The sequence below is a fragment of the Macaca mulatta genome, chromosome 3 (genome assembly GCF_049350105.2).
Source record: "Macaca mulatta isolate MMU2019108-1 chromosome 3, T2T-MMU8v2.0, whole genome shotgun sequence".
Taxonomy (NCBI): domain Eukaryota; kingdom Metazoa; phylum Chordata; class Mammalia; order Primates; family Cercopithecidae; genus Macaca; species Macaca mulatta.
Window position 1 is genome coordinate 128,566,837 of NC_133408.1, and position 27,694 is coordinate 128,594,530.

Below are 27,694 nucleotides of genomic sequence, written 5' to 3' on the forward strand. Positions count from 1 at the left end.
GCTGAGATTCTGATTTACTCCAAAACCTGTTAGAAAAATTTTTATTTTTTCAGGTATAGTTCTTACTATAATATTAGTTCCTATGTTATTTGTGAGAAGGATAAAAGGGTTGAAAGGTGCTGGCAAGTCAGAAGTTATATTTGTCATATGCTTATATGGCAATGAATAAAAAGGTAGTAAGAGAAATGGATCCCATCAAATCTTGGGCTGAAGTCCACATGAGAAGGCAGCAAAGGAATAGAAAATCTTGTCCAAAATAAACCTATCTGACAGGGAAGGTGAGCAGTGAGCGCTCTATTTCATGCAGGCACCTGCTATATCAAAACTCACAAATCACTTGGGTGAAAAAAGGGGGGAAATAGCTATGATGTCACTGTGGAATTGCCTAGAACAGTGGAGAATACTAATAATAAATGACTAGAGAGAAAAAACAGCATTGATACAGAGGGAAAATAAGAGAATTATCTAAGAAACTGGCTACACACCCTAGAGTTAATTATTAAAAAGGAAGGTATAAGGTACACGGACATGCTTTGGTCAAGAAAAAGGCTGAGGCAGACATCCAGACCTTCATGACTCAGCGCGTTTAGGACATAGGCACATACTCCACTTGTTAAATAACCTGTTTGTGTAAGTTCATACTTGGCTCTAAGCCATTACTATCTGTTAAAGGTATAATTGCCCGGCTGATGCTGTGCATTGGGGGCTCAGTTCAGCACGGGTCAGCATGGCACAGCATGGCTTGGCTCTTGCACCTAGAGAAAAAGAGGTACCAGAGTTGTCCATCTTGCAGACGAATAGAGGGGAGCCAGGGTACTGCATGGCTCGACATGGCTCACATTCATGCCCAGAGGGAAGGAGTCAAGCTGCTGACGCTGAAGACAAGAGAGCGCTGGCCGTGCGGCGGTGTGTGGGAGCAGCCAGAGCACCAGAGCTGGCTGCTGAGAGGAGCTGTGGAGCTGGAGCAGCCAGCCAAGATAAAGGCGGACAGTGTAAAAAAGCTGTCGATGACAGAGATGCTGAATAAAACCACATTCACCTGCCTATGCCCCCGCCGAGTGTTCTTTCAGCTATCTGCCCATCTACCCACTCCCCTCGGACCTTGGCTGGGGCTCAAACCTGACCCTGGACCTTACAATTGGCATAGTCATGGCATGACAGAAGGGTAGGATAACAATAGATTTCAAGAAAGCAGATTTTGAAATTTTAGAAAAAATGATAAAAGTTAAGAACTCAGCTCTGAAGTTGGACTAACTGGATCTGAATTCTGGCCCTGGCACTTAGCTGTGTGATTACAGGCAAATTGTTCAAACTTTCTGGGTCTCAGTTTCTTCACCTGTAAAATAAGGGAAATTGTATTATCTCAAATCTCTTCTAGGACTGTTATAAGAAATGAAAAAGAAGTAGCTGATATTCATTGAACATTTATGTGAGACAATGTTCTAAATATTAAATGTATTTGCTTATATATATTCTTCACCGCTGCATGAAATCAATTCTATTAACCCTATTTTTACAGTTGAAAAAAATGGAGTGTTCAATAAATAGTAGCTTTATTTCATAACTCTAAATTACAAAGAGAGAGGTGGTATCAAGGAAGAAAATTCACAAAAAAAAAGAGATGTCATTAAAAAAAATCACAACTAGCATCAATGAAGAAAATGGAGCAAAGAAGAAAAACAAATGTGCTACACAGAGAGTTCCATGATATATTTGAATTTCAAAAGAACATGAATAAAAATAAGAGATATTTAAGAAGGATAATTTTCTTACAGGTCTAGATTCTAAATGAGATGAAGCTGACAATAAAAAGCTATTTCATATCTACACATTATCAGAAAAAGAACGAGGAAGACCAATTACATGGAGCAAATGAAATAAAGTTCAAGTGACAGAGAAAATAGAGCTTCTCAGATTTCTTCGTCAAGAATATACTTCAAGTGTTTCCTTAATAGCGTTTTCTCTTTCTACTCACTCCTTTGTCATAGTCTATATACATACTCGATTATTTCCCATTTAGTTTAAAACTGAAACAACACAAAACACTTCTCCCCTTTCTTCTCATTCTCTTTTCTTTCCCTGCCTCACTGCTAAAAAGAGTAGCTTATATGTATTTCACCCTACCTTTTTCATCCCCGATTCTCTCTTCAACACAAAACAATTAGTATCCATCCCCACCAGTCCCTTAACATTCTTTAAAAAAAAAAAAAAAATCTTCCTAGTGGCAAAATGTAATAAATTCCTTTCAGGATTCATTGATTTGACTTTTCTGAATATTTGCCATTATCATCCATGCTCTTTGAAACTCTCTTTCTTCCTTGGTACTTTGCTGGTTTTCTCGCCACCTCTCTAGATAATCTCTCCTCTGTTCTTTGTTTCTCTCTTTGCCCAGCTCTAAATATTGGTGGTCTGTTATTTCATCCCTTCTATTTCACTGAGATGATACACATTCTTTTAATTTAATAATCCTTTATGCTCTACTTTGGGCACAGTTCCAGGTGCCCTTAACTCTCCAGCACTTAGCAGAGAAATCTTCCCAAGAACAAGCAGTAAAAAAAATTAACTTTTTTTTTTAAATAAAAAGTCACTGTTTAACCTAGACCATTGCTTTCTCATTAGGAATTTGCCTTCCTTCAGGATTCCCAATAGGCCTCATTTGTAACACTACTTATTTGGTTTCTCAATATCTCAATTTCCCTCTTCTTTCTCCTAAGAGGTTTGACCAGACACACAACAAAAGCCCTTGGTTCCTCTTTTGCATCCTCAGGGGCTTGTCTTGTCAATACCTATGCTGACTGCTAAGCCGTCAGAATTCACTCTCCTGTCTCATCCATCAGGCCAATTAGGAATGACTTCTACCTTATTCTCTGTTGGGTTACAACAGGTCTTTCAACTATTAACCAAAGTGCCTGATGTTTACAATTTTCCCTCAGCTCAGACAATGCTTGCAAATCTCTAGGATCATTGATTTAAATCCCTGAAAACAGAGAGTTAAAAACACAACAATCCCAAAGAGACCATTCTGAACTAGAGACAGAATTATCTTTTGAAATTTCAAAGAATTTGTTTATACAGGGAAATGTTATGTCTGTTTCCTCAGAACTCTAGAAGGAAGGGAAAACATATTTGCTCAAGAATCAACCATTAAGCATAAAAAAAAAAGTCTTACACCTGAAATCTTTAAAATAATTTCCTTTCTGTCTGATAACCTCCCCAACATCAACAGTGTCTACCATACAATCTTGCACTGATTACTCTATGCAAATTGCAGTCCTAGATTTTTAAGGTATCTGCCATCTCTCCATTGTTATAATTCCTACTAGTGGTATAGTATACTTCTTTTGTACAAGCCAGTGCTAAATAGACTCGGAGCATTTAACTAAAACTCACTGACACTGCAACCTGTTAGCTTTGAGCTCTAACAGCACCTAATTTCACCCAAACCCCAGCTTGTTAATTCTTTCACATTTCCAGCATTTCAGCTATCCTGAATTACTCTAAGCCTAACATTTATATTATGAGTAGTAAGGGATCTGAGTAGGTCATTTGAATTTTAGATTGATTAGTTCTTATTTCATAAAAATCATGTCTAATTGCCATACCTTGCCATCTAAGAACTGTACATAAAGTTCATTAACCTCCCATGAAACTTTTAAAATCAATTCACAAATCTGCATTACAGATTCAATAGCACTCATAAACTATTCAAAAATGCTACCACAGATTCGCTGACATTAATGCCTCTAAATACTCAGTTGGATCCCACAATAACATACTTTAATCAAATTTTGGTTTTGGGCAAAATATTTTACCAAGTTTCCAGAAAAATAAAACATTATATAATATGATCATATAATTTATCATCCAAATGGGACAGTATTCAGAGTAAAAAGAGCACTATTAATCACACAAAAATGACAAGCATAAACCAGAACTGTGCCAGGTACACTAGGACAGAAGGTCCCCCTCTATACAAAGCCATTTACACTAAACAGAATCTTTTATATATATATACACACATATATATACACACACACACATATATGTGTGTATATATATACACATACAAAGTTCTAGGGTACATGTGCACAACGTGCAGGTTTGTTACGTATTTATACATGTGCCCTGTTGGTTTGCTGCACCCATTAACTCGTGGTTTACATCAGGTATTTCTCCTAATGCTATCCCTCCCCCATCCCCCCACCCCACAACAGTCCCCAGTGTGTGATGTTCCCCACCCTATGTCTTTGTTCTTCTCAAGGAGAGATCTAAAATCTAATGAAATTAACCCATAAAGGAGTCAGTGAATACATGTTCAGAAAGGATAGCTGAGAGAACTCTGTACAAAGATGAGAGCACAGATTTAATTCAGACTAGAATAAAAACCAAACTCTATATGGGGTTTTAAAACATGGCCCCCAGATTCATTGATGCTCCTCATTAAGAGGTGTGGTCTACGTCTCCTGCTCTTGAATCTGGTCTCTTTGAACACTTGATCAAGAGTAGGTGAAAGCAGCGCTGTGCCAGTTTTGGGCCCAGGCCTTGAAATATTGGCAGCTTCCACTCTGTTTATTTTGGCAGTACTGATGAGATCATCTAATCCTTAGTGATATTTCTGCCTGCTTGATCTATCAATTACTGACAAAGTGGTGTTGAAGTCACAACCACCACAGTGGATTTGTCCATTTCACCTTTCGGTTCTATCAATTTTTGCCTCATGTATTTTGACACTCTGTTGTTTGGTGTGTACACAATAAAGTCGGTTGTCTTCTTGGAGAACTGAGCTCTTTATCATTATCTAATGCCTCTCTTTAACCTTGATGTTCTTCTGAATCATCAGAAGTACTTGCTTTGTCTGAAATTAACACAGCTACTGCAGCTATGTTAATTTAAGACAGTGTCTCACTCTGTTGCCCAGGCTGGAGTGTGGTGGGGCAGGATCTCGGCTCACTGCAACCTCTGCCTCCAGGTTCAAGCGATTCTCATGCCTCAGCCTCTTGAGTATCTGGGACTACAGGTACATGCGCCACCATGGCTGGCTAATTTTTGTATTTTTTGTTAGAGACAGGGTTTCCCCATGTTGCCCAGGCTGGTCTCGAACTCCTGATCTCAAGTAATCTGCCCGCCTCAGCCTCCCAAAGTGCTGGGATTATAGGGATAAGCCACCACACCCGGCCTTCCAGCTATCTTTTAATTTGCATTAACATGGTATATATTTCCCTATCTTTTTGCTTTTAATCTGCATCTTTATATTTAAAGGATAGTTCATAGATAAAATATAGTTGGGTCTTATTTTTTTATCCATCCTGACAATCTCTGTCTTTTAATTGGTGTATTTAGACCAATTACATTTTAAGTGATTTTTATATACCTATATTAATATCTGTCATGTTTGTAACTTATCTGTTCATTGTTTTTGTGCTCTCTCACTTTTCACATACCCCCTTGATTCAGTAGGAAGGAAAGGAGAGGACCCTATCCCAGAGAGAGCAAAAATTCATACCTACTAAACTTGAGGGAAGGTGCCAAACCCTGGGGGGACTCAGGTGTGACCCACCAGCAGATCCCAGTAAAATGAGACAACTATGGGTCCTACCACACCTCTAAAATAAGATAAAATTAGCTCCTTCATTTGGTGTAAAACACACCAAGCTCTTTCTCACCTCAGGGCCTGGCATGAAACACTCTTGTGCCTGCTCTTTACCTGCTTGGTGACATCTCTTCCTTCAGATCTATGCATAAACGTCCTCTCCTCAACAAGGCTTCCATTTCTATCCATCTAACATATATTTACTACCTATACCCCTCTCTTATGCAAATACACATAACCCACTACTCTCTGTCTTAGTTCTTCCTCAGCTCTCTTTTCCTTTACATAATTTACAATTACAGATGTGTCTGCTGACTTAATTAATTTCTGTCTCCCCAACCGGATAACATGCTTAATAAAAATTGGGGCCCTGTCAGTTCTGTTCACCACTATGTCAGTTTTGTTCACCACTACACACCTATTGCCTGGCCCACTCAGCCCACAGAACACAGTAGAGTTACTACAACCTCAAAAGGAATGCACTATTTTAAATAGACACTGCCTCCAAGCATTTCTTGTTAAGACCAGGGTTTCTCAATCTCAGCACTAATGTCATTTTGGGCCGAATAATTCTTTGTTGCAGAAGACTGTCCTGTTCATTCGTAGGATATTTCCCAGCATCTCTGGCCTCTACCCACTACTTGCCAGTGACACCACCACTCCTCAAGTTGTGAAAGCCAAAAATGTCTCCAGACACCATCAAATATATCCTGGCAAACAAAATTATCTTTAGTTGAGAACCACTGGTTTAGACTAGAAATGCTGCTTCCCTACCGTCCTGGTTTAAACAAAAGGACGACAGTAACAATAAAGCACCTCAGGAACACGGGTATGCTTTAACCTGCAGTCAGTCATATCCTTCCCCAAGTCCACCTCAAAAACCACTTTGGGAGAGAGGTTTCAGGAGTCCTCACATTATGACTTTCAATTATTTCAGTAATTGAACATTTCTACACTAATTCTTTAAAGAAAAAAATTCCAAAGAATGCCTCCATTTCCACCAGATGGGCATAGCTGACACATGACTACAATGCTAACAGCAAATATCACTGACTGTATTGAGGGTCTCCTGTCCAAATGATCAAAGAACCCTGATAATACACATGGCTAAGAGCAGCCAATACGTTTAAACACTGTCTAATAGGCAAGTTATTCCAGTACAATTTAGTCTAATAATTAAAATCAGCTTCTTGCTTAAACAATATCCCCACTGTCACTTTCATCAAAAAGATTAAGCACTGTTTGTTTATCTGCTGCAAGCTAAATGAAACCAGCTGTACCAATGAACCAGACTCTAACGTCTGCATTCTTCTTCTAAAGGAAGTCAAGGATGAATCTGCAATTTGAGTAGGCTTTAGGGTTTAAAAATAAAATAAAATTAGCAGATGTTGGTGGGTGGGCTATTATCCTCCTTGGACTAGGTAAGGATAGGAACCCTACTTTTCAAACTTCCACCTATACACAGATCTGAAGGAACACAGATCAGAAAATCCCACATAGCAAACTGCATTTACTCTGTTAGCTTTTCTTCCCTCAGTTTCTCCTGTTATACATTGTAACGCTGTATTTTGTTCATTAAAGTATAAAACTAACACTGATTGTATTATACTGTGATGTTATTTTCATACCCTTGATTCAACAGTGTGATTACAGGCTTGATCTTTGAAGTGAGTTTTAATAATAAGCCTTGGCCCATGAGCCCAAAGTCTAAAAGAAGTCAGAGCAGACCTAATGAGAAACAGAGTGGGCCTCGGCAGCATCCTACAGCAGAGCTTGTAAAATGTAATCAGACCAGTGTCTCTTTGCAGGAAGCTCCCATTTGTGGGCAGTTAACCTCTCAGGACTCTGAAGTCCACATGACAGTCTAGGTGTCAATACTTAAGATGGCAGCTTCAATGACCCAGGAGTCTAGCGTTTTCCATCTGGGGATTACTGACTTCTAGAATTCTTCAAACTCCTCCTGATAGTGTTTCAATGAAGTTGATCTTCAGTGCAAGCAGTAAGAACTGCATCTTTAATCTCACATATTCTGAAAAGGTGGTTAACTGCTGCTGCCTTTCTTCTTGCACTTCTGCTTGTTTTAATTAATAGCATTTCTTCTCCCTATTTCTCCTGGGGATTTGAAGAGCTCTTTGAACTGTATTTAGTATATTTCAGTCTTGGTTTGGTGTAGTCTCTCAATTTATGAGGTCATTTAATTCAAGTTCAATTATTCAGTACAAATTGGCAGGATGAAATGCTAAAAGAAGATTGGCACTTTCAATCACATAAATCTCATGTTACATAAAGTGAGCAAATTCCTTCATTGTTCTCACTGACCTCTGAGATAACAATTTATGGCTGGCACAAACCAGTGTGGGAAGGCTTTTCTTTAGCAGGCTCCTGCAAAAGTAAGGCTTTGGCATCTTCACCTCAACAGGAACTAAACATAAATAGAGAAAGTGACCAGAGATCAGGATCATCTGTGGGACAACTTAGTCTGAATACTCCAGTTCTAGAAGCAGAACAAAGAGCAAGCTGTTTTTCCTCTCAATGGTATGTGAAGTCTGAGAAAATCAAAAGCAGCTACAGACTCGCATACCCCCTAGATTCAGTAGCAAAGAAAAGAGGGGACCCTGTCCCAGGGAGAGGAAAGACTCATACCTACTCACTACTTGAGGTAGGGTGCAGAACCTGGGGGACTCAGGTGTGATCTACCAGCAGATCAAAGTACATTGAGGAGAACATGGGCGCCACTATGTCTCAACTTTAGGTCTTGAGGTTGTGAGAGGTAGTAGCTCTTATTTGCAACAACCAGGTATTCACGGGTGCCCATGCATAAGCAAACCACCAATCCTCCCAGATTATACTGCTTAAAGCCAATTCCACTTCAATACTCAAACAAAACACTTTTGTCTAACCAAAACTACCACAATAATCAAAGTGAATCTGTTTACTTTTACTTTATGACCCTCAGAGTTCAACAAATTTAGTGGAGAGTCTGATAACCAATGAGTGAAAATCTCAATATATTTGCTTGGGGAGAAGGAGCAAGCTTCAAAAGGCAACAGTGCCAAGGATTCCACAAAGACACATAGTGATAAGGGAGGCTTGATTTGAAAGCACACAAAGATGTGGCTTCTAACTCAATCAGTGACCACTGGAGAGAACACATTTAAAATACTTGAGTCGACATCATCTCTCTTCACTCCTTTTGAAACCCCACACCATTTTACCTGGGCATTTTTTTTTTCTTAGACAGAGTCTCACTCTGTCACCCAGGCTGGAGTGCAATGGCGTGTTCTCAACTCACTGCAACCTCTGCCTCCCAGGTTCAAGTGATTCTCATGCCTCAGCCTTCCGAGTAGCTGGGATTATAAGTGCATGCCACCACACCAAGCCGACTTTTGTATTTTTAGTAGAGACGGGGTTTCACCATGGTAGACAGCCTGGTCTCAAACTCCTGGCCTCAGATGATCCACTCGCCTTGCCCTTGCAAAGTGCTGGGATTGCAGGCATGAGCCACTGCGTTACTTGGGCCTTTCTCACTACATTCTAGCTTATATTGAATCTAGTATTAATACATCCTCATTTATATAGAATTACTTATGTATTTGTACCATCGCCCTTCAAGATTAAGTTTCCCGAGGGCAGAATCCTCATCTGAGTCACCTCTTTTTCACCGACAGCAAAAAAAGGCATAATTATAAACAATATAATGAATATTCATCATTAGTTGAATAAGTTCAAAAAATATTAACATGTCCCTGAATATATAGAAGTCCTTGGTAAACTGAGAGGTAAAAAGATGATTTCAAGGTGCTGAATTAAAGACATTTTAAAATGCCATATATTTTAATTTTTCAAAGTATTACATAATGCATAATTTTTAATCCTATATTAAATGCTACAGGAATTTAGAAGAGAGAACATAATCAGAAAACCAAACCAGAAGAGAGATTAGCAGTCAGAATGATAATTGCCACCCCCCATCTAAACATAAAAACAGAGAGAGAGAAAGAAGGAGAGGGAGAGACAAAAAGACAGTGAAAGACAAAGAGATAGAGAGACAGAAGAAATCTGGAGAACACTGATCAAAAACCAAAAACTTCCTACTCAAATAGGAGAATGTGGTAAGTTCAAAGTTTTTTCTTAAAAGCATATTTGTGGCCAGGTACGGTGGCTCACGCCTGTAATCCCAGCACTTTGAGAGGCCCAGGCGGGCGGATCACCTGAGGTCAGGAGTTTGAGACCAGCTTGACCAACATGGAGAAATCCCGTCTCTATTAAGAATACAAAAAAATCAGCCAGACATGGTGGCACATGCCTGTAATCTCAGCTACTCAGGAGGCAGAGGCAGGAGAATCGCTTGAACGCAGGAGGCAGAGGTTGCGGTGAGCCAACGTCACACCACTGCACTCCAGCCTGGGCAACAAGAGCGAAACTCGGTCTCAAAAAAAAAAAAAAAAGGCATATTTGTGAGTTTTGTATGTTGATATGAACAGGGTCAACCAGCCATTTGTTAGAAGCCAAGCTCATTACAAAGCAGACTACCTATATAGGAATCTCAGTTAACTTCTCCCCAGTGTCTGTGTTCCTACATGGATAAGACATCCAAAAGAATCAAGAATAATTAAAAACCCTTTCTATTCCTCTTCAAGTTTCTAAACTATGCCTAATAGCAACTACTCCACAATCAAGAATTAACACACACCAGCTGGGCATGATTGCTCATGTCTGTAATCCCAACATTTTGGGAAGCCGAGGTGGGTGGATCACCTTAGCTCAGGAGTTCAAGACCAGTCTTGGCAACATGGCAAAACCCCATCTCAATAAAAAAAATACAAAAATTAGCTGGGTGTGGTGGCATCTGTCTGTAGTCCCAGCTACTTGCAGGGGCTGAGGTGGGAGAATCGCCTGAGCCTGGGAGGCAGAGGTTGCAGTAAGCCAAGATTGCACGCACTACCCGACTCCAGCCTAGGTGACAGAGTGAGGCCCTGTCTAAAAAAAAAAAAAAAAAAAAAAATTACAAAATCTCTTGATGGGGGTAACAGATATCCTTTGCTTATATTGCTTTAAAAAGAACCAATAGGTAAAGGATGAATGACACATATTACAGGCAGAAAAAGAACAACACTGTCATGAAAGAAATGCCAAGTTAGTGAGGTTTGACACTAGTAAGTGTTATGGATTGAACTGTTCAGAAAGGTATGTTGAGGTTCTGACCCCAAGCACCTCAGTACCTCAGAACACAATTTTTTTTGAACTGAGGCCTTTATGGAGGCAATCAAAATGAGGTCATTAGGGTGGGCCTTAAATATAACTCATGTCCTAACAGAAGGGAAAAACTTGGACACAGAGACAGACGGACACACACACACACCCACACACACATATACACACTAGAAGAATGCCATGTGGAGAAGAAGGCAACAACAGGGGTGATGCACCTGGAAGCCAGGAAAGCCCAAGATTGCTAGCACACCACCAGAAGCTAGGAGAGAGGCATGGAACAGATTCTCCCTAACAACCCTCAGAAGGAACCCACCCTGCAGACACCTTGATTTCAGACTTCTAGCCTCTAGAACTGAGAAAATACGTGTAGTTTAAGCCACCCAGATTGTAGGACATTGTTATTGCAAGCCCTAGCAAACTAATATGAGGCTTATGGTAAAATCCAAACATGACACCTGTAAACCAACACATATGTGTAAAATGCTCACAAACTGAAAATCACAAGTATCTCTACAAATGCCAGACAGCTTCACTGCAAGATAATGAGAGCTGTTCTTGGGGAGGATGCTAAAGATTATGTTTAAAGACAGCAGTTGGGATGCACACATTTATGGGAGAATGGTGAGGAGTATTGGAACAGGGATCCCAACAATTAGTTGGCTATTTAAATTATGTAGCACTATAGGGACACTCCAAACTTAGCTCTCAAGTCCTGCAATATGACATGTAGCTGTTATTCTTCAGCCTGACTTAGCCACCTTAATGCAAGCAAAGCCAGACAGCCTGTCATCTCTTAAAGCAGGTCAGTAGGCAATGGCTTTCATCTCCACTTGGAGGAAATTAAGTACTACATGTGACCAGGAGGCTTGAAACTGTACTGAACTCATTCTTCAATTCCAGGAGCTTTTTGGCAGAATCTTTAGGGTTTCCCAAGTATAGAATCATATTGTCAGCAAAGATGGATAATTTGACTTGTTTTCTTATTTGGATGCCTTTTATTTCTTTCTCTTGCCTGATTGCTCTGGCTAGGACTTCTGGTACTATGTTTTAATAGGAGTGGCGAGAGTGGGTATCCCTGTCTTTTTCCAGTTCTCTAGGGGAATGCTTCCAGCTGTCATCAGTTCAGTATGATGCTAGCTGTGGGTTTGTCATAGGTGGCTCTTATTATTTTGAGCTATGTTCCTTCAGTGCCTAGCTTATTGAGGGTCTTTATCATGAAGGGATATTGGATTTTATCAAAGGCTTTTTGCAAATCGACTGAGATGATCAAATGGTTTTTGTTCTTAATTCTGTTGTGTGATGAAACACATGTATTGATTTGTGAATTCTGAACCAACCCTGCATCTCCGGAATGAAGCCTACTTGATTGTGGTGAATTATCTTTTTGATGCGCTGCTGGATTTGGTTTGCTGGTATTTTGTTGAGGATTTTTGTGTCTAGTTGTTCATATCAGGATGATGCTGGCTTCATCATCCTCGATGATAGGGCAGCGTCCATCTTTCTCAGTTTTTTGCAATAGTTTCAGTAGAATTGATACGGTCTCTTTTCTGTACTTCTGGTAGAACTTGGCTATGAATCCATCTAGTCCTGGGCTTTTTTTTGGTTGGTAGGTTTTTACTACTAATTCAATTGTGGAACTTGATATTGGTCTGTTCAGAGTTTCCATTTCTTACTGATTCAATCTTGGGAGGTTATGTGTTCCAGAAATCTATCAATTTCCTCTAGATTTTCTACTTTGTATACGCAGAGTTGTTCCTAATAGTCTCTGACAATCTTTTGTATTTCCATGGGATCAGTTGTAATGTCACCTTTGCCATTTCTCATTGTGCTAATTTGGATCTTCTCTCTTCCTTTAGTTAGTGTTCTATTGATCTTTACCCTTTCAAAGAACCACCTTTTGGTTTCAACGATTTTTAATATATTTTTAGGTCTCAATTCCAGTCCGTTCTGCACTGATTTTAGTTATGTCTTTTCTTCTTCTGGTTTTGGGGTTAGGTTGTTCTTGTTTTTCTAGTTCCTCTAGGTGTGATGTTAGTTAAGTTAAGATCTTTCTAACTATTTTAAGTAGGCATTTAGTGCTGTAAACTTTCCTCTTAACACTGCTTTTCCTGTATCCCAGAGATTTTGGTATGATTTGTCTCTGTTTTCATTTATGTCTAAGAATTTTTTGACTTCTGCTTTAGTTGTATCAAAAGTCATTCAGGAGCAAGTTGTTTAATTTCCATGTAATTGCGAAGTTTGGGGAAACCTTCTTGGTATTGATTCCTATTTTTATTCCACTCTGGTCTAAGAGTATCAATGGTATCACTTTTTTTATATATTTATTCAGATTTGCTTTATGACTGAGTATGTGGTCATCTGTCCTAAATGCAAATAAGAAGAACGTATATTCTGTGGTTAATGGGGGTGGCATATTCTGTAGATGCCTATTAGGTCCAGTTGGTCAGAGGTAGAATTTAAGTCCAGAATTTCCTTGTTAGTTTTCTGCCTTGATGATCTGTCTAATGCTGTCAGTGGGTTGTTGAAGCCCCTACTATTATTGTGTGGCTAAGTCCTTTTGTAGGTCTACAAGTAATTGTTTCAGGAATTTGGTTGTTCCATTGTTGCATGCATAGAAATTTAGGATAGTTAAGTCTTCTTGTTGAATTGAACACTTTATCATTATGTAACACCCTTCTTTCTATTTTATTGTTGTTGGCTTAAACTCTTTTATCTGATATAAAAATAGTGACTCCTGCTCTTGTTTGTTTTCCATTTGAGTGATAGATCTTTCTCCAGTCCTTTACTCTGAGCCTACTGGTGTAATCACACGTGAGATGGGTCCTCTTGAAAGCAGCAGAGAGATAAGTCTTGTTTGTTTTTCTTAATCCAACTTACAATTCTGTGCCCTTTAAAAGTGTGAGGTTTAGTCAGTCTATATTCAAAGTTAATATTGATATATAGTGTTTTGAGCCTATCATGAAGTTGTTACTTGGTTGCATTACAGTTTCTATTTTGTGGTGGCTTTACAGAATCTGTGGGTCATGTGCTTACGTGTGTTTTTGTGGTAGTGGGTATTGTTCTTATATTTGCATGTTTAGAACACCCTTAAGGATCTCTTGTAAGGCTGATCTAGTGGTAAGAAATTCCCTTAGTGCTTGCTTGTCTGGAAAACATTTTATTTCTCCTTTGCTTATGAGGCTTAGCTTGGTGGGATATGAAATTCTTGGCTGAGATTTCTTTTCTTTAAGAATGCTGAAAACAGGCCCCCAAACTCTCCTGGCTTATAAGATTTCTGCTGAGAAATCCACTGTCAGCTTAATGGTGTTCCTTTTATATATGATCTTGCCTTTTTCTCTGTAACATTTTTGCTTCAGCATTGACCTTAAGATATCCTGATGAGTATGTCTTGGTGATGTTCATTTTACATAGTATCTCACAGATGTTCTCCAGACTTTTTGAATCTGGATATCTACCTCTCTAGCAAGATTAGGGGATTTTTCTGGGATTATTCCCTCAAATATGTTTTCCAGGTTGTTTACCTTTTCTCTGTCTCACTCAGGAATGCCAATAATTTGTAGGTTTGATCACTTTACATTATCCCATATTTCTCAAAGACTTTGTTCATTAAAAAATATGGTTGTTTTTGTCTGGGTTAGTTAAAAAGATTGGTCTTCAAGCTCTGAAATTATTTCTTCCACTTGGTCTAAACTATTGAAGCTTTCAACTGTTTTCTTTTCTCTCTTTTTTTTTTTTTTTTTTTTGAAACAGTCTTGCTCTGTTGCCCAGGCTGGAGTGCAGTGGCGTGATCTCGGCTCACTGCAACCTCCGCCTCCCAAGTTCAAGCTATTCTCATGCCTCAGCCTCTGCAGTAGCTGAGATTATAGGCATGCACCACCCCACCCAGCTAATTTTTATATTTTTAGTAGAGACGGGGTTTCATCATGTTGTCCAGGCTGGTTTCAAACTCCTGACCTCAGATGATCTGCTCGCCTTGGCCTCCCAAAGTGCTGGGATTACAGGCGTGTCACTGTGTCTGGTCTCAATTGTACTGAAATTCCTTAAGTGAGATTTTCAATTCTACAAATGCTGACTGATTTCCTTTTAAGATGTTAGAACTCTTTCTTCATTTTCTGGATTGATTTAGAAGTTTCTTTGTGTAGATTTTGAATCATGTCTTGGATCTCACTGAGTTTCCTTGTAATTCATGCTTTGAATTATTTATCTGTCATTTCTGAGTTTCCACTTTGGTCATGAATTATTGCTGGAGAGTTACTGCGATCCTTCAGTGGTGTCATGACATTCAGATTTTTCACAATAACAGAATTGTGCTGGTTCCTTCTCATCTGGAGATACTGGCACTATAATTTTTGTAATTATTTTTGTACAGATTGGATTTTTTCCTTTTCTTTCTTTCTCTGTAATATTATTGATGGTTTTTTTGGTTTTTTTTTTTCCTTTCCCTTTCCCTTCTCCCCAGTCCCTCTGTGTTGTGACTGCAGAGGATGCTAGGTAGGATCTTTTGGCTTTGCTTCTATAGCCCTATGCATTTCTATCAGCAGCTTTTACATAGGGCTGTTCGGTTTGACCCACAGCCAGTGGATGGCACTTATGGGTAAGAACCTACTGCAGCCAACGTGGCTGGATATATACTTGATCCTTATTTATGGGGAGATGCTCTCTGTTGCCTTAGGCAATGGGCTGATCTGTGGAGTCCACAGTGTTCTGATTTCCCTTCTCAGTCCTGGGGGGCAGGAGGCAAGATGGTCATCCCCTGATGACAGGCAACAAGCACCAGCACTGGAGAATCCAGTGGAAAACCAACAAGCACCCAGAGGTGTGCCTAAGCATGAAGCTGGGAAACATCCGCAGCCCCAAGCCTATGCAGAGGAAGTGGAGGCAGCCTAAATTCCTAACCCAGGAGCGTAAGTACTCCAGAACCCTGGAGATTTGCCAGGGCATGGAGGAAAGAGGACCCTGCTACACCAGAGTTTTGTGTAAAAAGGGTGAGGCAGCTTAGATTGCCATTCCAGGTGAACTGGTGCTCCAAATGCCCGGAGATCTGCCTGGGTGTGGAGCACAGAAGGCCCAGCTGCACCATGGTCTCTGCACAGGAAACAGTGAGTGACTCAGGATGCTGAATCAGGTGAGCAGGTGCTCTAACTGCCTGGAGATCTGCCTGGATGTGAAGCAGAAAGGGCCCCTCCTGCACCTGGATGTCTGCAAAGGAAGGGTGGGGCAACTCAGGCTGCCAATCCAGGTGAAGTGGGCAGGTGCTTTGAATGCCTGGAGATCTGCCTGGGCATGGAGTGAAGAGGGCTCCGCTATACCAGGATCTCTGGACAGAGGGGGTGGAGCAGTTCAGGATGCAGAACCAGGCAAGCGGGTGCTCCAATCTGCCTGGGTGTGGAATGAAGATGGCTCCCTGCACAATTTTTGCAAACTTTTTTTTATAACTCTCAAAATTAATACTACTACTTTTACTTCACAGTATTTTTGCCTTACATATCTTTCTTGATAAGGACTATTTCATCTTCTAAACTTAAGAAACATGAACAAACAGGTATAAGACCACACTCCTGAAAATCCTAAGATTACCTAAATTAGCACATAATCAAAATTTTCAACTATGTCTTTAGAATGATCCTTCAGAGAATTGTTCTCTTCTACATCTTCTAATTACTTAAGTTACAATGTCCTAATCTGGTTGGGTGCAGTGGTTCATGCCTGTAATCCCAACACTTTGGATGTCCGAGGTCAGAGGATCACTTAAGCCCAGGAATTTAAAACCAGCCTGGGCAACACAAGAAAATTCTGTTTCTACAAAAGAATTTTTTAAAAAATAGCCAGACATGATGGCATATGCTTGTAGTCCCAGTTACTCAGGAGGCTAAGGCAAGAGGACTGTTTGAGCCCAGGAGGTTGAGAATGCAATGAGCCGTTATCAGGCCACTGTAGCCTGGGCAACAGGGCGAAACGCTGTCTCAGAAAAAAAAAAAAGTCCTATCTTCTATAAAGATTTTAAAAAGAGGTAACAGGGCCAGTATAGAAAATTATTTTGCAACATCATTTGGTAGAGTTATAAAGTTAAAACAAAGCTTGTGACTTCTGTGGTTGTTGCAGAGATAGCATTAATTTATCTACAACTACATGTCACTAACTCTGTCCTTAATCAATAAGGGAGAGGAAGGAGGTCAATCAGAAACACATGAGGACAAGCTTTTTAAGAATCCAAATCTATGCCCTGACCGCCAGAGAACAATGGAGAGAAAGAAGAAAAAGAGGCGAGAGTTGTTTCTCTATATGAAAATATATGCAGCATGATGCCAAAGCAGACAGAAAGAAAAAGAAAAAGTTTGCCTTTTTTTTAAAGTAGGAGACTTCTGGAAGATGAAGTAAAAGCTTAATTTAAAAAGACCCCAAGAATGGCCAATACATTTGGCACTGTCAAATCAATACTCCTATTCCCAACACTAAATCTGTATGAAAAATTAATCACATAATTCACCTGGAAATGAATTCTCATTAGACGGTTCCAACTCCTTCGAAAGAAAGAGAAAACAATGTTGTGGGGAGGAGTGTTAAACAGAAAAATAAATTGAACAGTCTGAAAAACTGTTTACTAGCAGGGCACACCAATTTCAATGAGTTTTACACACTTGCCAAAAGAAAAAAGATACCCTAAGGGAGGAAAATCTATTGTATATTAAATAAGAATTAAATAAAATGCTATTTAGTAATAAGAGGCGTGATACACTGCACATGTGAAATATTCCAAAAATAATGAACTTACTTGCTTTTCCCTTTGTATACTGTAGCATAAGATCCTTCCCCTAGTTTTTCCAGCTTTTCATATGAGTCAGCTTTTCCAAATTTGGGACTTGTTGGCTAAAAATGAAGCACAGGGTAAGCAAAACAGATTATATCAAATTAATTAACAACAAATACCATGATTTTGCTGAGAATGTACAGATTATCTGTCACTTTTTAAATAACTGTTTTTTCTGGCATATATATTTATTTTTCAAAGCAACATAATAAACAGGGTACAAAACTCAAAAAATGCAAATAAACACAATGAAGAATGAAATTATTCCCATAATCTAACCAGGGAACCACTGTTAATATTTTGGTATCTGCTCTTCCAGTGCTATCTGTAAGCTGATGACTGCTTTCTTACATAAATGAAACTGCACTACATCTACTGTTTTTTAACCTGACCCTCCCTTTTTTATTCAATAAATTGTGAATACTTTACATGTTATTATACAATCTTCTAAATCTTCTAAATTATGAGCTGGTAAACTGTGGCCCATGGGTCAAATCCAGCCCACTACCTGTTTTTGTATATCCCATAAGTTTAGAATAGTTTTTACTTTTTTAATGGTTGAAGGAAACAAAGCAAAATAAGAATAAAATTTCATGATATGTGAAAATAATATGAAAATTAAATTTTAGTGTTCATAAAGTTTTACTGAAACACAGTCGTGGTCATTCACTTGTATATTTTTTCATGGTTTTCAAACTACTACAGAGCTGTAGTTCCAATATGGATCACATGGCTGACAAAGCCAAAAATATTTAGTGTATCCCGTTGTAAATCATGATGGTATAATATTCAGCCATATAAAGGTACTCCTCTGATACCTTTTAGTGATAATTCAAACAGATAATCAGAAGATGTTATCACTCAGCTATCACTAATACAAAATGGAACTCTCTTACATACACATAAATCAATCCTTAAGGCATAGCTGCCACCAAATAACTCTTCCTTAAGACAGGTCACATCCCAACAGGACCAAAAAACATGCTAAGAGGGAGTGACCTCATCACTCTTATTGTGCTCAACTCCCACCTCAACTTTAAATAACTATGGAGCAAGAAAAGGGGAGTGTTGTCCTCCGTGGTGGAGAAGCATTCACCTTTTATTTCAATAAGAAATGATCTATTATTATACTGTTGTTATTAAATAAAAGGGTAATACCAAAGCATATTAGAAAATGATAATTACACAAGGAATGAAAAATATCTTATTAAAGAGATTTATTCCAATATAAATATATACATACATATACATAATTCATAAAAGGTGGCTAATATTTGTAGTACTTCATAAATAACCAACTTCAGAAGTTTAGAACTTGTATTCTTGAAGTTGGGCTTGAACACTACTTTTGAGTATACTCCTGTACCACTTACCAAAAAACACACATGTGGGCAACGATTCTGACTCCTACTATTTATTAGGATTTTATGCGGCCAGTTGAATATACATTTCTTACTTCCTTCCCACCCAAAATACCCCATCATGACTGAAAAGTTATTTTTCAAAAATAATAAATCAGAATTAGAAACAGAAAACAGAGTGCCAATATCTAATCAGAAATTTTGAAGAATTCTGAAAGAAGGTAATCAGAATCAAAACTTCAGGGGAAAGCCTGACCATGTAGAAGACTATTAAAGAAAAGAAGCAGGAACTCTAAGTGAACATGAGACCAACCAACACATAAACAGTTGAGACTGCAGTGTCCTCCCAAGCAAGCTGCAGAGGCATCTGTGCAGGAGACGGCTTAGAGTGTGGTATCTGAGCAGAGCAAGAACTCAAGTAGCCAATACCCTACAAGAGAAAAAGCAATGTCTCCCCATCCCCCAAGCTGTAATCCCTTTCACACAATCAGCAGAGACAATTTACAGAAAATAAAATAAGCTAACAGTGATTCTCAAGTACAAATATGAATATACAACCAAAAATCACAAATCATTTTAGGAAAATCAACATCCTAAAAGAGAAGGATAAAATTCAGTGGGCAGATAAGCTAAAACCTTGGAAGGCAGGTTGACGTTGCAAAGGTAAGGATAACTTTAAATAGGCCAGGCGCGGTGGCTCACACCTGTAATCCCAGCATTTTGGGAGGCAGAGGAAGGCGGATCACGAGGTCAGGAGATCGAGACCATCCTGCCCAACATGGTGAAACCCCATCTCTACTAAAAATACAAAAATTAGCTGGGCGTGGTGGTGCACATCTGTAGTCCCAGCTACTGGGGAGGCTGAGGCAGGAGAATTGCTTGAACCCTAGAGGCTAAAAAAGTAATAAGCTCAATGGCTGAACAGAATTCTCCCAGAAAACTTCAGGGAGAGGTTGCATCTAAATAGAAAATTTATTCAGCAAACATATTGTCACAGATTGTAATAGCTGCAAAAAGACAGTTAAGCAATATTTTCAAAATTAAAAGGAAAAATAATTTTGCATAATTAATACTATACTCAAGACAGTCCCTCAAGTGAAATATGGAAACACAATTTTACTACCCACAGAAAAAAATCTAGATATAAAATTATCTCAATGTAAGATGTAGCTGGAGTGATGGGGGGACAAGGCAAGGAAGAGTAGGAAAGAAGAAATAAAACCACACTGAGCTTTCTTGAATAAATCAGAATATATTGCAGATACAGACTGAAACTCCAAATGCATACCTTTTAGAATGTTTCTTAACCTTTAAAAGGGAATCAGTAAATTGATATAAATAAGGTGTACAAATCCCAAACAAATTGGGGAGGGAGGAATGGGAAAAAAATGCAATGAAAGAGAAAGAGGGTAAGGAGTGAGAGGTTAGAGGAGGAGGCATATTCAGTAAGAAAGCATGCAAAGTTTTATAAAACAAGAATAAATTTTATAAAATAAGAATAAAGTCCAAACATATCAATGATTACAATAAACATAAATGAATCAACTTCCCCTATTAAAGGAAAAGCTCTCCGATTAAAAAAACAAAGAAAATATAGCAATATGCTATTAAGAAGAGATTTAACGAGAGTAAATCTGAAAATAAAGGAGTAAGGGAAAAATATAGCTCAATAAGCATTTTTAAAAAATAATACCAATAGTAGTATTGATAGCAGACAAGACAGAATTTACAAAACAATAAATAGATTAAATTAGTATCTCCCATAAAAAATGAATGTTAAAAATCCACCAAGAAGTCTAATAAACTAGTAAACTAGTAAAGGCCAAATAACATAGTTTTGAAATGTATCAAACAATTGTTGGTAGCAATAAAGTGAGAAACTGTTGGTGATAATGAAAGACAAGCATACACATTGACAGAGCAAGCAAGTAACTAATAATTAAGGGATCTATGGGGCTCAAATATTAGAAACAATGGCTTAATTAATATACATATTCATATATTTATATTCTTTCAAGCACACATTTAAAATTCACCAAAAAATGATCATAGATTCAGTCACAAAGATGATCTCAATATTGAAAACTGCAAAAACATTTCAAGTTGCTTTTTCTGAACACAATGCAATTAAATTAGAAATTAAGACTATAATTAACAAAACCATACTGTATTTGGGATTCCTGCTAAATGAGTAGATTTTAGCTGTTCTTGCCACAACAAAAAAAATGGGTAACTATATGAGATGATAGATATGTTAATTTGCTTCACTACAGTAATCATTTTACTATCTATATGTATCCCATAACACCACACTATATAGATCAGAATCCCTAATCCAAAAACCTTAAAACCAAAATGTTCCAAAAATCTGAAACTTTTTGAACACCAGCATGATGCCACAAGTGGAAAATTCCACACCTGACCTCATGTGACAGGTGCACAAAATTATTTAAAATATTGTATAAAATTACATTCAGACTATGCATATAAGCTACATATGAAACATGAGTAAACTTCATGTTTAGACTTGGGGTCCCCTTCCTAAGATATCTCATGTATATTCCAGAATCCAAAAAAATCTTAAAGCCCAAATACCTCTGTACCAAGCATTTCAGATAGAGGATGCTCAATCTATGTATCTTAAATATATACAACAAATGTTATCTTGTTGAAATAAAAAAATTAAAGCTGAATAGTTTAACAACATGGGTTTAAAAAAATAAAAACTTAAAATTCATAAATATATGACAATGAGAGCATGACCATTTAAGACCTATGGCATGCAGCCAAATCAACACATAAAATAAAATTTAAATATATGCATATAATAGAAAACAATAAAGCAGTATGATTTAGACTTTTAATGGCAGCTAGAAAAGAAGCAACAAAGAACACAGTAGGATGAGATTAATAAAGACAATGAAAGATATTTGTAAAATATAAGACAAAAGTATTGTAAACATGATTAATAAAACCAAATGCTATTTGTAATGACCATTAAAACAGATAATTATCTGGAAAGTCTCATTAAAAAGAGAACTAAACAAACACTGTAAATACAAAGAGAACATAACTCAGTTTAAGAACGAATGTTTTTGTTGTCGTTAATTAACCTGGAATACTATGAACAGCTTTATTCCAAAATATTCAAAATTTAGTACATACTTTCTAGAAAAAATTAATTACCCAAATTGACCTCAGCAAAATACAAAAACTAAGACACAATAAACAGAATAAATTTAAAGAGTTAATCTTAAAAATATAATCTTCTAAGGGCAACTTCTACTAAAATTTAAGAAACAGATACACTAAGTTGTATGAAGCAGATAGCATAAAAATATAAAATGCTTCTAACCAGCAAAACCCTATTACCAAAATTAACTAACTAATTAAACAAAAGGCCAAGTATCACAAACATAGGAGCAAAAATTCTAAGAAAATTTTTAAAAATTAATTTCTGCAAATGTGCTACAAGAATAATATACCATGGCCAAATGAGATTTATCTCATTAATTCAAAAATGATTCAACCTCAAAAAATTTACTAATATATTTCCCTACATAAAAGAAAAATGCTGAAAAATAATTTTTAAAATTCAGTATACTGTGTATCTGAAATAAAATCATAGAATTATGTAATCTAGTAACAAAGGAAAGGTTCCAAATTCAATATTATTTTTATAGAAACCTGTAACAAACCTCACATTAAATGGTGAAATATTTGATCCATTACTTTTAAATGCAAGAACAAGACAGGAAACCACCAACTTCCACTATTTGGCGGTTATTAACGAGTATTTGTGCTTTAGATACTAATCTCTTCCATAAAATAGGAACCTATTATGTTAATCCTTACAATAACAAATATATCTCTAAATATGTCCAAACGTTAGGGGCTTAAAATTAAAGCCACAGAGATTGTAGAAAACAGGCACATATTAAAATTTTCTACTATCCAATTCACCTATAAATAGAGTAAAGGCTCAATGGTTGAAGTCAACCCACTACACATAAACTTCCATGAGGTTGTTTCCTCATTCTGTGTAATGAAAAAGAACTTAATTTATGTGTGGAACTAAACATATTTTTGCAAAATCTAAAGTCAGATTTATCCAGGTGTATATAGCACCAGGTTACCTAAAGCTGTGTAGACTGAGGAGGTATTATCAGGCAACTACTGTTACTCATCATTAATGCCAATAAAAAGAGAAGAAACAAATTCATCTTTGAGAGTCCCAACTATTAATCCAGCCTATCTCTAGACAGTGGCACCTTCAATGGAAGAATGACTGTGGCAAATGCTGAGAGAACTGCTGGAAAATTAGTAAGTGCTGCAAGAAAGCTTCCAGGGTCAAGTACTCAATCTGCACTGCTGGACACAACAGTAACCCATTTCCTGACCAAGCATTCAATATGGGGTCAATTCCTCCTCAAGCTCCATGATTACTAATTTTATAATGAAATATAGATCAAAAATAGAATTCCTGCCTTCACAAAATCAGAGCTCCTAGAGCTACATAACACTGTAGGCATCATTTACTCTAATACAAATATATAAAAATGAAAACTTCCCAGAAACACCGATTTGCCCAAGACCATACACTGAATTTCAATTAAATATTTTTCCTTAAAGTAAAGCCATCTAAGTAATCTGCTCCCTTTTAGCATTCAGTATGCGAAAACAAAACTAGCAGCACAAATTTTGCTAGCACTCAGTACGACAAAACAAAACTAGCAACACAAATTAACAGTGTTTAAAGAAAAAATCCTAATCAAATAACAAGGGTTTATTTTATACATATGTATGGATTGCTAGAGGTGTCATAACAAAACACCACATACTTGGTGGCTTCAACAACAAAAATTTATTTTTTCACAGTTTTGGAAGCTAGAAGTCCAAGATCAAGGTTTTGGCAGGGTTTGTTTCTCCTGAGTCCTCTCTCCTTGGTTTGCAGATGGCCACCTTCTCATGTGTCCTCACATGGCCTTCCCTCTGGCTGACGGGATCCCTGGTGTCTCTACACTTCTTGCAACGACACCAGTCATATTATATTAGGGTCACACCCAATGACCAAAATTTAATTTAGTCACCTCTTTTAAAACCTTACCTTCAAATACAGTTACATTTTCAGGTACTGGGGGCTGGGACATCAACATAGGAATTTTAAGGGAACAGCATGCAGTCCATAACACACACACACACTCTCTCTCTCTCTCTGCCCCCCACCATATATATATTTATGCAGATAGCATAAAATATAAATATATATATGTGTGTGTATATAGATATATGAAGGACAAAGATATTTCAAAAAATAATATAGAAAGGAATGGAGGGAGGAGAAGAAGGGGGGGAGGGTATAAGATATTTTTTAGGAATTTAACTCGGTTCCATGTAATTTAAACTATGATTACAATGATGAGCTCTTTAAGCATTATATTCCCTTAGGACCACCTATTTTTTTCTTCAAGAAATTTGTAAGATACAAACCATGTGTTGAGTTAAATCAAGTAAAATTTAATGGAAAATTACATTCAAAGTCGCCTGACTAGTCCTGTGTGGGTTATGTTCTCATGCATTTTTCATCACCAGGAAACAGCTTGTGAATGTCACACTTTACCATCACCCTCCTGAGCCTAAGTTTTAAATAGAAATTTAAAAACCTATATTAAACTTCAGTATAAAATGATCTTCAATGGGGAAAATATTGTGTTCACAGTTCCACTCTAAATTATTTAAAATCAGAATGAGAGGTCTGTGTGTTTGCTTTTGTGCTCCTTTAAGAATGAATCCAATCTAAAAATGTAGCAGCGGAAAATTACCTTTTTATTCTTATTAGGAGATAAACTGCTAATGACTACTTAAAGTAAGTATAAGACACAGTCACCACTTGGCAAGAGAATAGGAAGCCAAAATTTTCTCTTTCTGGAAAGGCACAAATAATTTTCAAGAAATGATATATTCACTCTACATAGATAGCTTTGTATAAAAGAGTTAATGTAATTGTTTTTAAGACAGACCATATTAAACTTACTACTTGAAAAAACTGTACTGAAGAAATTAGAAAACAAAATTTTTTTAATGAAAATCATTCATTCACAAGAAAGATTTAGTAAAGGAAGATGCTAGTGGTACAAAGTAGTCTATCTAATTAACTGGATTTGGATGCATTAACTGCTGTGGTTGTATTCTATATTCTGTTAACACTACAATGGCAGAAAATTAATATTTTCCCATATTTTGTGGTAAAACAACCAACATTATTTGCCCTGTGAAACTGATAGATAGACATTGTGGAAATACTCTGTAACTTACAAATCAATCATGCTGACTCCATAGGAAGAATCAAAGGCATGTAATTCCTATCTAAAACTTTTCCTAGTCTACAAAAGAATAGGCCTATGGAATAGGATGCATCCAAGAGACAGTCTCCACTTTGACAGTTAGAGTCTTATAAAGTGAGTCTCCTATATTAAGTATGCAGAAATGGTCTGGTCTATAATTACTATATATATAAATAAGGAATCCAAATGCCAAATCTTTAAAGAGGTCAATGATAAAATTCTTCCTATCAAATGAATAAAAAAAGAATAATTCAGAAGGAGAGATTTTTATAATTAAAGTTGAGGCCTTTGTCTTTTTTTCCTTGCAACTTTATTAAATCATCACATTTAAATAAAGATGCTGGATCAAACCAAGGTGTAGTCAACCTTAAACATTATCTTTGGCTTTTTGATGTCAGATGTGTGGACGGATGAGAAACAGCTTTATGGGACAACTCTTCTCTGCTTATGACTTCCCTACTTAGAGTGTAGCCTTGAGATACCACTTTAGACACGTGGAAATACAAGGCTAATCAGCAATTTCTAACAGACACTAACTGCATAGAGATGTGAAATTTAATGAGATGATGTCAATACTTTTTTTAAAAAAAACGAATAAAAGTATAGAGAACCGTCAATTATCTGGGCCAGCGGAGGGGAACACTGACATGGATAATGAAACGTGTACACAATGTTCCAGCTGAACAATGTTTGCCACTCTGCCATAAAGGTGTTCTTAACCCTTGACAGCTCTAGTTCATTGTCTGTATAATAATAATAACAACAACTAGCTAATATCAAGTGATTACGTACCAGGCCTTAAGCTAATCATTTTACATGCATTACATAAACTTAATCTCTATAATACCACCATAAGGTTGGTTCTATTACTATCCCCATTTGAACATGAATAATTTACAGATTGAAAAAATAAAGTAACTCATCTAAAATCTTATAGTTACTGGCAGAACTGGAATTCAAACCAAGATGATCAGAATTGAAAATGATTTTCTTTGTTACTATTATACTGGTGGAATATTCCCACAGAGTCCTAACTCTCACCCACACGGAGGAAATATTAAACATGCTTCGGTCTGTTTTCTATTGAAACCCCACTCGCAAAAGCAAGCATGGGTGTCTGAACTGCATTTTTATAAACTTCATGAGTATACTTCAGTGTTCACTGTAATGATACCATGATATCCAGTAAGAATGTCCATAGCCTCATACTGACTTCACTGAAAATTGATTTTAACCCTCACACATAACTCCTTGCTTAAGATTGCTGAGTACCCCTTGAATTGAGGAAAACCATAATAGAGAATCACTTCTCCAGTACATTACACTGTAACTGTGAGAGTGGATATGAGGGTGAAAGAGGAAGGATTCAATCAGAACCACGTGGCCCCATTAAATAAGGATTTAAAGTCAAACCTGATTGGGCTAATTTTTATTTTGCCTTTGATCTCCAGAACAAGCTTTATCACCCAGCATTGACAGCCCTATTACAGCCACACTAAGGTAATGCATCATTGATAGGTAACTTGGTTATAAAATAGATCTAGGTGCTGCACAGAGGTATGGATCCAAACATCACATATGGTAACAACCTGTCAATGGGGCTTGGTTCTAATCTGGGAATTTTCCACTCCCCAGAAGAGGAAGTAATGCCAAGATGAGACATCCACCACACCCCAAGAACAAGTATCTAAAAACTGAAGTGAAACTCTCATTTGCAGGTTTGCACCCTCCTCCCACATCTCCCAGATTAGGCCTGCCTATCATGGGATATAGATTTTTATGGTGATGAAAAGAGGTAAATTTGGAGCAATTTGTGGAATATAGAGGACCTTAACCTAAATATGAGTTTCTGAAAATATGCCCTCTTTAAGATCAGCTTATGACAGCACAACTCAATGAAATCCCTTCTAAATTGGTCCAGCAAGACAGGAAATCTCCCGTAGTACTCCCAAGAATTGCAGCTACTGAGGAGCACAGCTGGGTTAGGGGAGGTGGCAGGAATAGGGGAGGGAAGGTTTGTCATATCAATGACAGTATTAAACACTACACAGGGACTAGTCCTAGGAAAAGTGGGCACTGAATATATGTCTGAAACAAATTTAAAAACCCTGTCAAACACCCTCTTAAAATATACCACTATAAATAAAATCACATTCTTTATATTTTGCGTGAATTTTAAAGTGCCACTATCTGAAGAAAAAAGAACAATCAGCCAGTTACATTAGCATGATGGCCACTGAGGTCAAGGCATTCTTGGTTCCTTGATTTCCATCAAGGCTTCTAATATATAATGGCCTGTATGTGAAGAGCATATAGATGTATACAGTTGGGAAGGCACGGTATTTTAAAATAGTTTCTAACACAGTATTTCCAAAAA

General features: G+C 37.4%; 1 protein-coding gene across 6 annotated transcripts in view; it reads right to left on the bottom strand.

Moving 5' to 3' along the window:
• CDK14 (cyclin dependent kinase 14) overlaps nucleotides 1–27,694 on the bottom strand; it is a 727,116-nt gene that overhangs the window by 429,609 nt on the left and 269,813 nt on the right. For all 6 annotated transcript variants that reach the window (XM_028846085.2, XM_077998072.1, XM_001102520.5 and 3 more), the window contains one exon: nucleotides 17,577–17,671. In XM_028846085.2, coding sequence (XP_028701918.1) covers nucleotides 17,577–17,671 — 95 coding nt within the window. The remainder of the gene's footprint in view (nucleotides 1–17,576; nucleotides 17,672–27,694) is intronic.